The 11410-nt window shown below is 34.0% G+C and overlaps 3 protein-coding genes across 4 annotated transcripts; 1 reads left to right on the top strand and 2 right to left on the bottom strand.

Moving 5' to 3' along the window:
• The first annotated feature begins 370 nt into the window (after positions 1-370).
• LOC105783370 (pentatricopeptide repeat-containing protein At3g02650, mitochondrial) lies at positions 371-2436 on the top strand. The gene has a single exon (XM_012608776.2). It carries the CDS (start codon positions 449-451, stop codon positions 2150-2152), a length of 1704 nt encoding a protein of 567 aa, XP_012464230.1. The 5' UTR covers positions 371-448; the 3' UTR covers positions 2153-2436.
• A 1911-nt stretch (positions 2437-4347) lies between these two features.
• LOC105783503 (histone H3.2) lies at positions 4348-4996 on the bottom strand. Its single transcript, XM_012609006.2, has one exon. It carries the CDS (start codon positions 4901-4903, stop codon positions 4493-4495), a length of 411 nt encoding a protein of 136 aa, XP_012464460.1. The 5' UTR covers positions 4904-4996; the 3' UTR covers positions 4348-4492.
• Positions 4997-6769: 1773 nt separating this feature from the next.
• On the bottom strand, positions 6770-10153 carry LOC105783502 (uncharacterized). Of its 2 annotated transcripts, none has more exons than XM_052625980.1 (7): positions 9644-10153; positions 9024-9215; positions 8823-8951; positions 8595-8690; positions 8417-8503; positions 7083-7528; positions 6770-7003 (listed from the first exon to the last, which is right to left on the bottom strand). In XM_052625980.1, coding segments are annotated over exons 1-7 (1317 nt in total). In that variant the 5' UTR covers positions 10010-10153; the 3' UTR covers positions 6770-7002. The 2 variants fall into 2 exon arrangements, with proteins under 2 accessions (XP_052481940.1, XP_012464459.1); XM_012609005.2 differs by having other exon boundaries at positions 8595-8714; positions 9644-10151.
• Between the last annotated feature and the right edge of the window lie 1257 nt (positions 10154-11410).

An 11410-nucleotide genomic window follows, 5' to 3' on the forward strand; every position in this document is an offset into this window, starting at 1 on the left:
AAGCTGTTTCATGGAAAAATTTGAACTATGAAAGAGAAAAGGAATGGAAGCTTCCGATTTGTGCAGACGTTGTAAACAGAAAAGGTCATACAACAACGATTGTAACAAACCAATATCTTAAATGAAAATTTTCGAATAGTTCAATAAATATTTGGTAACTTTTTGAATTTGTGTGATGAAATCGTAAAATTAATTTAGTAACTTCACATGTAGTTTAACAGAATAAAATATTCTGGTTTTAATAAAAAATATTTAAATAATTTCAAAAAGAGAGAGAGATTCTGTAAAATGCGGGTCGGATGCTCAATTCGGGTTATAATGACCCGATTAAAAAACCCAAAATTAAAAGTGAAACTAAAAAAAAACCTCTGTAAGATATAGGGTTAGGGTTTTGCAGTTTGCACACTTCCAGAGTTTTTTCAAGTACGTACAACAGAAAGAGGAAGAGATGTGGAGATCAATGGCGGCAAGATCCAGGCTGTTGATGGTAGCACGGGAATTCGGTGCTACCCAAATGAACCAGGTTCTATGTCGTAAACCTTTCCATTCCTTCCCCAAAGCATCACTCTCTCCAATCCTTCATCGTTTTTTCTCCCATTCATCCGCGAATCCAAGCGATGATTCTTCCCCTGGTTTCACAGAAAATGGGGATCCCCAGTTGGATTTCATCGCTGGGATCGAGACTAGCGACACCCAAGTTCCCTCTTTCGAGGGTCTTGCAGTTGATGAGACCGGAATGGACAATTTCGTAATCGGAGATTCAAAAATTGACATGGAAGAAGAAACCCAAGCTTATGAGATTGATGGTAACAAGTTAGAAAACGTGTTGTCTTTATTGCAAAGTAGAGTTGATGGGTCTTTAGAATCTAATCTTAATGCTATGGATTTGGATTTACATGAAGATTTCGTTGTTAAAGTTGTTGAAACTCCGTATATTTTGGGTGAAAATTTGATTAGGTTTTTGAAATGGGTAATGGAGAAACCTGGGTTTAATGTGACTGCTACTGTTGTTGATTCACTTGTTAAGGTTATTTGTAGTGATGCTAGGATGAAGAATGCTTATGATTTGTGGGATTTGGTTAAGAAAATTGGGGAGAAAAGGGATGGGGTTTTGAATGTGGGTGTTTTAAATGAGTTGATTGCTTTGTTTTCGAAGTTGGGTAAAGGGAAGGCAGCTATGGAGGTGTTTGATAAATTTGCGGATTTTGGGTGTGTCCCGAATGAAGATAGTTTTTATTTCACTATTGAAGCTCTATGTCGACGGTCTTTTTATGATTGGGGTTGGTCTGTGTGTGAAAAGATGCTCGGTGAAGAGAGCTTGCCGGATGGTGAACGGGTTGGGAAGATTATATCTTGGTTTTGTAAAGGTGGTAAGGCTAAGGAGGCTCACACGGTTTATTTGTCGGCCAAGGGGAAAAACAAGGTTCTTCCTCGTTCTTCTGTTAATTTCTTAATCGGTTCACTCTGTAAGAAGGATGAAACGGTGAAGTTAGCTTTGGAGATGTTAGATGGATTCTCCGGAGATGAAAGGAAATATGCAATCAAGCCGTTCTCGGCTGTTGTACGTGGTCTGTGTAGGACGAAAAATGTTGATGAAGCCAAAAACGTGATTCTTAGAATGATTGAAGAAGGGCCGCCTCCTGGAAACGCGGTTTTCAATTCAGTTGTCAATGGATATTCAAAGGCAGGAGATATGGAAAAAGCAAAGGAGGTGATGGAACTGATGGAGACTAGGGGGTTGAAACCTGATGTTTACACATACACTGTCGTAATGAGTGGTTACGCAAACGGTGGCCAAATGGATCAAGCTTGTGAAGTATTGTCAGAAGCCAAGAAAAAACATACTAAGCTGAGTCCGGCAACTTATCACACTCTAATTCGTGGATACTGCAAAATCAAAGAGTTTGACAAGGCTTTGAACCTATTGGCCGAGATGAAAGATTTCGGTGTCCAACCTAATGTCGATGAATACAATAAATTGATCCAATCTCTTTGCTTAAAGGTCTTAGATTGGCAAACAGCTGAGAAACTATTCGATGAAATGAAGGAAAACGGCTTGTATCTTAATGGAATCACCCGAAGTCTTATAATGGCAGTTAAGGAGCTCGAAGCAGAAGGAACAGACATCATGGAATCAACCACTAAAGCTTAAAACTCATTACTGATTTTAGGGAAATGGATGTAGCATGCCCTACCTTATCGACAATAGATGAAAAGGTGAGGCATATTTACTTTGAATCAATTGAGACCATGTGTTTATTTAATTTGTAGGGATGCATTTTTGGGGGTTCTTTATACTTTAAAATTGGAACACAACTTTTCTTGTAGAATTGGTTTTTGTTTCCTTTTGCAAGTGAGAATAAGCAAAGACAATGGTTTCAAGTCAATATGTGTCAATTTATATTAGAAATTCTATTTGTTATTTATATTGTTTAACCCATTTGATGAACCCAGTGTTTGGCTTATTGGCGAAGGGTGTTTACATACCCATGTTGTGGGATTGAATCGTGGTGTTTTGCTTCTATTAGCGGTACGTGAGTTGTAAAAAAGAACGGTTTGGTGGCTTTATTTCTTTATTTTAGAATATAGTTTAGGAGATTATATGGTATGGATTAGGGGATTTTATATAGTTTGTCACTTTTGGTTTAAACATTGGATGGATGATTCTATGGTTAAAAGTAATTTTTAGTCCTTAATTTTATGAACTTTGTAGATTTATGTTCTATTTATGGTGTTTTTATGTCTATTATTTTTAGAGGAACAGGTCGAAGAATCATGGACATGAATTGTAGGGGTGAGCATTCGATCGAATCGAATTGAATCGAAAATTTTCGAGTTAATCGAGTTTTCGAATCTCATTTTATCATCCTAACTTTATTTGAAGTTAAATAACACCCCCATCAACTCAATTCATTCTTCAACTGTCTGGTTTAATAACACCCATCAACTCAATTTTCTCATATAGTCGTTTGAACCATTTGCATTTGCAATTAGTGTTTGTGGTTGACATATTAAATAAGATTTAAAACTACGTTCATAGAACTAATTCTCAAATCTAAATTCATTTTACTTCGATTTAATAAAAACAAATTAGTCCAAACCCAAGAAAATATGTACTTGTGATTAACCCAAACTCAAATTTAATTTACAAATAAAACAATCAAACTCAGATTTGTTTGACACAAGATGCCTAATATGATTGAACTTTGGGCTGTCAAAATCCTAGTTAGTGTCCCTTTAGATCAACGTTTATCTCGAGTGTAATGTGTTTCAACTTTTTTTTGTCTAATACTACAGTATTATTATAGTATCTTATCTCACTGTTATCGTTATTTTTATTGCAAGTAAATGTATCGCCAATTCAAAAATGCTTATTAATAACCCAACTCCAAATAATGCTTATTCCTGATTACAACTAGTGCTAGTTGCTGATGCCGTAACTAGAACACAGCAACCAACCATTTTGTTTGCAAGTATCTGATAGCAAACAATCTAACAACAATGATACCTGAGCTAGTTATTCAAATCGATTAAATCACAAATCAGTTAAAATTAAATTTGATCATTTATCAGATTATTTATTTAAATTCATTTGAAAAGTAGAAGAGTTTAGGTAAAATTGTAAAAATATAAGCTCATTTTCTAAACAGGACAAGTCTTGGGTAGAAAATTTTAACCCCAAGCTCAACCCAAATCAAGTATTTCACTACCATTTTCTTATAATATTACTACTATTTTATTATTATTGCTAACTTTAATACTATTTTAGAGACATTTACATGTTAAATTGCAATCATAATAATTTTATTTAAGTATAAAACTATTTTTATGTATTTTAATTTTACTGAAAACATTTTTAATATATTTGATATATTTTTAAAATTTATTTTATATAGAAAATAATTAAAAAAGTTAACATAAAATAAACAAATACTCGATTTTAGAGTTTTAATCTAAATTTTTGGGCAAAACCTAACATAAAAAAACAAATCTAAAATTTTTAATCAACCTAAAACACACAATAAATACCAATCTGAATTTATTTAATCAAATTAAAACAACAAACCAGTGGATTGTGAACTGCAAAAAATTCGTCATGATATTGAACCAAACAGAAACATAATCGATTTTTAAAAGAAAAGGATTATTTAAAAAGAAGAAAAAACCTGGGAATAAGAGTACTTCAGCATTGGACGAGACTATGTGCTGCACTTCAATTGAGTGACTGGAAGCATCCAAGTACTTTGAACATTCAAACAAACAACAGAAGAGAGATGATAGAAATCGAAAACCAGATCAGATAACATAATGATACGGATTTCAACGAAGATTAAATTCAATCCAAGGTACTCCTAATTAGATCTTTCCAAACTTTCATTTCATCAATCACTGAACACAAGCCACTAAACTGAGAGATCTACATCTAGAGAAAACCTAACAACACAGATTCTAAAAGCATAAAGCATTCAAAGCAAATCATCATATACATCATTTAAGCTCTCTCTCCTCTAATCCTCCGAGCCAGTTGAATATCTTTAGGCATAATAGTAACCCTCTTGGCATGAATAGCACAGAGATTAGTATCCTCAAACAGGCCAACCAGATACGCTTCCGCCGCTTCTTGTAAAGCCGCCACCGCACTACTTTGGAATCTCAGATCCGTCTTGAAATCTTGAGCGATTTCCCTCACTAGCCTTTGGAACGGAAGTTTACGGATCAAAAGCTCGGTACTCTTCTGGTACTTCCTGATTTCTCTCAACGCCACTGTTCCTGGCCTGAAACGGTGAGGCTTCTTCACTCCTCCGGTGGCTGGAGCTGATTTCCTCGCGGCTTTGGTCGCCAATTGCTTACGTGGAGCTTTTCCACCGGTTGATTTCCTGGCTGTTTGCTTTGTACGAGCCATTGATTAATACCAGTGTGCTTGGATAGTTCTAGAAGACAATGGAAGGTTTTGTTTGGTTGCTGGGAAAATCGATGGGAAAATGATGAAGAGGGGAATGGATTTGAGAGTATATATAAAAGAAATTTTGAGAGAGAACGCGGGAATTTCGAAAAGTTTTCAAAGATTAAATCTGGACGGTTAGATTGATTTACATGATTCATCAACGGCTGTGGATATTTTTTAGAGTTTACGATCCGCGTGCTGTGTGAATGACCAATAGTTTTCCTTTTTTGAAATTGTCACGGATCTTGACCCCTCACACTGGTTGGTAATTACCTCTTTGTTGTGACACTAATTTGTAATTTACCCTTTCCTCCTCAAATGATACAAAGTATACTCAATTTGTGAGTTATTTTTTAAAGGAATAAAATTTTAAAACTATACTTAAGACAATTTAATTCGATATATAAATTTCAATTTTGTATGGAAATAATTAAACTTTCATAAATTACTAATCTCATTACGAATATGAGAACGTTTTAAAATTTTTATTAGACTTGGATCCGATCAGTCTCAAAAATTCACTAAAAAGTGAAAGGATTTAGGTAAAAATAAATACTTGAAAAATGGGTTTCGACAAAAAATAAAGCCCATTGTTTAAACGGATTGAGCCTCGGGTAAGATTTTTTGTCTCGTGCTGACCTGTCCCGGTCCGAATCTGCCTAAAATTTTTTGCTCTTGTTTTCCTGCCATTTTATTATTATATTACTATTATTTTGTTGTTATTGTTCAGATATTGTATAACTCTTATTTTATGATTAATTTTGCTACTATTTTAAAGGTATCTACTTGCTAAGTTGCAAATATCTTAGTGTTATTTAAGTATAAAAAAATTTAAATATGTTTTTAATTTGTTGGTAAACATTTATTTTAATGTTTTGAGTGTAATTGATGCATTGTATTTTTTAAATTTGTTTTTATATTAAAAAATTAATACAGGTAGGTCGAGTGGGCTCGTTTAGTATTTTTTATCTTGGTCAGGCTTGGGCAAAATTTTAAACCCATTTTCTAGGACGAGCCTAGAAAACGAGCTTAAAATTTGGCACGACCCGACCCACGATCAAATTTAGACTTAGCCTTTTAGGAGTTATTCACATAAGGGTTAAACCTTTTAAAATGGTCATATAATGGCCTAGCGTTTACAAAAATACTCAAATAAAAGCCAAACCTTTCAAATTTGTCAAATAAAAGACGAATCTTTTAGCAAATGCTCAAATAAGAGTTTTTCAAATGTTATATATCATGTTTTAAATTATGTTTTATTATTTTCTTTTCTTTTCAAGTAATATATGATTCAACTATTATGTGTTTTATTTTAAACATCTTAACATTCACTTAATTTTACTACAAATTTAGCTAAAGTGCATGAAAAGTCCTTATTTAAACATTTTCTAGATCTTAAGCCCTTATATAAATAGCCGATTGGACCCAATTTGAACATTTAACCCAAATAATTATATATTCTAATATTAGAATAGCCAAAATTCATTTGTTTCCTAAATGGGTATAATTGATTCAAGATCAAATTTTATTTATTCAACAAGGTTAAAAATTTATATTTACCCAACATGAACTTTGCGTTTAATGTTATACTTGTTACTTTAACGGTTTAAGCTGCCACATGAATACCACGTCATAATGATTTGACAAACAACGTAAATTTAAAAATTAAAAAGACGTAAAACTAAATAAAAGATTATAATAACTTTTTTTGTAAAACTAGAAAACCAAATAAGCCATTATGCTCTATAAAACTATAGTTACCTAAACTCTAACTAGATCATATACATAACTTCATTTTCTATGAGAATAACCATCCATTAAATATACTCATAAAATATATTGAAATCACATTATTAACCTTTAAAAATTCACAAAGACTTATACTAGCTGTACCAAATAACAAAATTAAAACATATAACAGCATTTCTTTTTTGAACATATAGATATGTACTAGCCTGAATAATATATCTCCTGCACATTTAATCTTTGGATTCATCTTTGAACTGCAAAAATCATATTCCAGCATATATCCTCTGTAGATGCACTGAATGCAGCAACCTAAAAAAAAAGGTACAACAAAGTGTTAGAACAGGATAAAGTTTCTAAGTACTAAACCATCTAGTTTCTGAGTACTTACTAAGCCCATCTCTTCTTCGAGGTAGAATCTTTCGATACACTTCGTGTTTGCTTCTTAATTCGCTTTGAATCTTGACTAGCTGATACTTGCCTTTGCCTTGAAGATGGTGGTTTAGATCTTTGATTCATTGATATTTCTCTTAATGGAGTAGCTGGTTCAGGCATCGAACGGCATGCGGTCTGTCCCGTAAAAGAGCTTGTAACTTTTGCAGGTGCTGATTTTTGTTCTTTGTCTAAAGCAATGTCATTGTTCTGGAAACAAACTTCCTCAACTTTGGGAACCGGAGCTTGTGGTTGGTTCTTTGGTGAGCAATCCGAATCAGATGAGGAAGGACTAGTAGTACTATCCATGTCATAAAGGAGGTTATCTGTCATGACTGGAGTTTGCCAATAGTTCGGACTTGAGGTGGAAGAGGAAGGTCTCTGAAGCCTTGTCAAGTGGACAACCTGTATGTAAATAAATGTATGATTGAAATAAAGGATATGGCAACGATCGACACCATATTAATCATATCGAGTCTGAAATTTTTTTGCATCTAAGCCTCTAACACATCAATCATACAAGAAAATCATCAAGAGAAACTATTCATAAACAAGAAATTGTTGCAAATAATCCATCATGATAGTCCATACTTTTTTATTGTTTTTGAACAATAACATTCACATTTGGCTTTTTTTTTCTTTTTCATTTCTGTGCATGGAAAGGCTGATTAATATTCTTAGTTTCCATATTATACACCAAAATGTAGAATTAGATAGGGTTAAATCACTATTTGGTGCTTGAACTTTCTTGTCCGAGTTAATCCCTGAACTTGACAATTGTTCCCATATTGGGGGGCTGAACTTGACAACTGTTCTTACATTAGGACTTGAATTTTAGGGTTTTCAAATAAATATCAAGGACTAACTTGGACCAAAAAAAATTCAGACCTCAATGTCGGAACAATTGCCAAGTTCAAGGCTTAACTTGGACAAAAAAAAATTCAGACCTCAATGTGGGAACAATTGCCAAGTTCAATGCCTAACTTGGACAAAAAAAAAAGTTCAGACCTCAATGTGGGAACAATTGTCTAGTTCAGGGCCTAATTTGGATCAAAAAAAATTCAGGCCCCAATTTGAGAATAGTTGCCAAGTTTAAGCCCCAAAAGTGATTTAACCCAATTAAATATTAAAGTTGATTTCTATAGAACTTGATAGAAAAAAAAAAAGAATTGCCATAGGTAAAAGAAACAAATGGATAACGTAGGTTCCTGGATATCATGCAAGGTTTAGATTAGTTGTTTCTTGCATTTATTTCCTAAATTTAAAGCTAAAGCTGTGCCAAGAACGACTTACCTTTTGTTCTAGAACCACCATGTCCTTCTTCAATCTAGTAATTGTCGTGTTCTTTCTGCGTATAATGTCCTCCAACTCCGATATCCTCTGTTATCAGAAAATGTTTACACTCGATAACTCAACTAACCGACGGACAAAGTATAGCAAGCGAAAAAGGTGAACAAAAGCGAAACATTACTTTCGAACTAGCCATATTGGTTGATTGGACAGAAGTGTTTAGTTCCTTTATGATGGCATCCTTCTCTTCACATTCCCTCTTAAGATTGAAAATATCCTGTTCTATTGCAAGATTATTCAACTGCAAAAAACCATGCACATCAAAAAAACTAAAGAAAACTCGGAAGCCAATGCCAATGAACATAAAACGGGTTCCGGCACTCCAAAAGACATAAAAATCCACCATCACCTGGATTTCAGATGCAGACGTGACACTTGAAGCCCAGTCCGACAAATCAGACATGCGGCGCTCCTCTTGTTCAGTCTCATTTGGCAATGGCGTCACACTCCCACTAGAGTTTTTCACCATATAGTTACCCTGACACATCAACAAAGTAAGTGACCCGAAAAAGATAAATTTACTCATGACTTCCATAAATCCGGTTCTTACTTTAAATTGTTCGCGATGTTGATAGCAAATCCAACAACCACAATCATCAACCTTCATACTCCCAGAGCCAAAAGTTTCATTCAATGGAGTTCCTACTTCTATTTTAGCCCCAATTATCGGCTTCTCTTCGCCGTTATTCAGCTGTTCGCATAGATTGTCTACCTTCTGCTGCATGCTTGAAAGCACCTCATCCTAAAAATCCATTTATATAAAACTAAATCAGATTGATTTTTGCCAATTCCGCACATAAATGACTCAAAAAGACGCTTGAATTTCCAAAAATTCAACATGGAAATGGGGTTTTTTTGTACACAATAATAGCAAAATAATCAAATCCAATACATCTGAATTTTAATTTCAAGTGTTCACTAACCAAAAGGGGAAAAAAGACTGTTATAAAGCAATTAAGTTGAGTAATTATATTTGTAACTGATAATAGAGATATGTATAGAGGTAATCATTAAGCAATTTAACAAACATAGATATTTTCTTAATCATACATAGTTGAATCAAAACTTCATTAGATTAACAACAATTGAATTAATTGAACAACAAAAACTCCATAGATCAATAAATTAGAAACCTAATTAAATTTAAACAGGAAAATAGAAAAAACAAACCCTCAGCTCGACCGATTTTCTTAGGTGGCTTATCAACCAGTTCTTCTTAGACTCAGCAGTTGCGACGCCGACCACCGCCACGATCAAGAACCTCTCAATAGGACTAAATAGCTCCCAAGCCACAGCCTCCTCGCAGCCCAAACCGCCTCCTACAGTTCGAGCCGAGCTGGCTTCCTCGGCATTTACAAGACGTCCCTGGAGTGAAACCCTCGCCAGCCGCGTAGCAGAAGAAACAACCGGCCGGCTCAGATCGGCGAAGTGAACAGAAAGCCTCCTCCGCCGTCGACGGACAGGAGAGAATGGTGAAAGTGAAACCCTTGATGATGGAGGTGCCACTGCCATGTCAGCTGAACCGGCTTCTTCCATGGCTAAACGACGACGAAGAAGAAGAAAAGGAGCGTTGTGTGTATGTAAAAGATTTGAATTGATTTGATTTTTTGCTAATTTACAGTGAAACTAAGGAAACAAATTTTGAATTTTGATCTTTTTTAAGTAAGAAATTGTTTATCGCCATTTAAGAAGTGGAATTTCAAATTTATATCTTTTGTATGGGAGGGAAAGCGTAGAGACCTTGAGGAAGGTGAACGTTAGAACTTTGAAATGCTTTGTTGGCTGTTTGATATGTCGGCACGTGTAACCATTACAAATTTACACTTTTTTATATTTGGTTACCATCTATAAAGTTTTCAAATTCAAAAATTTTACAACTTTTCTTCCCTTTTTGAATTGGATTCGATTGGTTGGATTATTGGTTCGGAAAATTGTTTTAAATCTATTAAATTGAAAGTTATTATGAATCTTTTTAATAAAAAAATTTATTTTTTTGTAAATTTTATTAATTTTTAATGTTACGGATAATTTTGACGTGGTTAGAGAATATTAAGATAAATGTTTAAAAAAAAATTAAATAAAGAAGCTAAATACATATAGCCATGACATTAACACTATATTGTAAAACCTCCATCTCAACATCATAAATTCTCAAATCAAGAGGAACATTTCTTCCAAATGTTGCCATGGAATCGACACCCATATTTGCTATACGTGGAGTAAACATCACCTTCACATGCCAATTCTTTGCTAAAAGCTTTCTAACGATTCATACCAAACTCCCTTCTGTCTCCTCTGTCTGACCATTAAACAATCACTTTCCACCAATAATTGTTTTACGCCTCTTTTCCATCCATTAAGTATTTCAACAAAGTAATAACATCTGAATATACCTCTGAGGAGACGATACTAGAACTGGGTTATACATACTCATTAAGATTGAATAAATGTCTTGAAAGAACATGAATCTTTCCATATAATTTTTTTTAAGGTAAACCGATTTTATTGAAAATTTATTAATTTTTTAAAATAAAAAATAATAATACAATTTTAACTCATTCAACCTGTTTATATCAATTCTCCATCTAAATAATCCAATTATTAGACCTTAGTTTACTAGATTGATGGGCCTCTCTCATAATCCTTATTATTAGACCAAGAATTAGGGTGGGTTTGGATGGGCGGTTGGGTGCGGTGCGTTTAGTTTACTTTTTGTCTCACGCTACAGTGTCGCTACAGTATCTAATCTTACCGCCACCGTTGTTTTTACACTAACCGCAGGTAAACACACCGCCCATCCAAACCCACCCTTAATAGGTTGATGGACCTCTCTCTTTCTTCAAACAAGGTTTCTATGTGATGGGTCATTATCTATTTCCAAACTTAATATTTATGTTTAATCTCTCTTTGAGAAGATACAAATTTAAATTTTGGAAA

This window comes from Gossypium raimondii, chromosome 13 (genome assembly GCF_025698545.1).
Source record: "Gossypium raimondii isolate GPD5lz chromosome 13, ASM2569854v1, whole genome shotgun sequence".
NCBI classification, from domain to species: Eukaryota; Viridiplantae; Streptophyta; class Magnoliopsida; order Malvales; family Malvaceae; genus Gossypium; species Gossypium raimondii.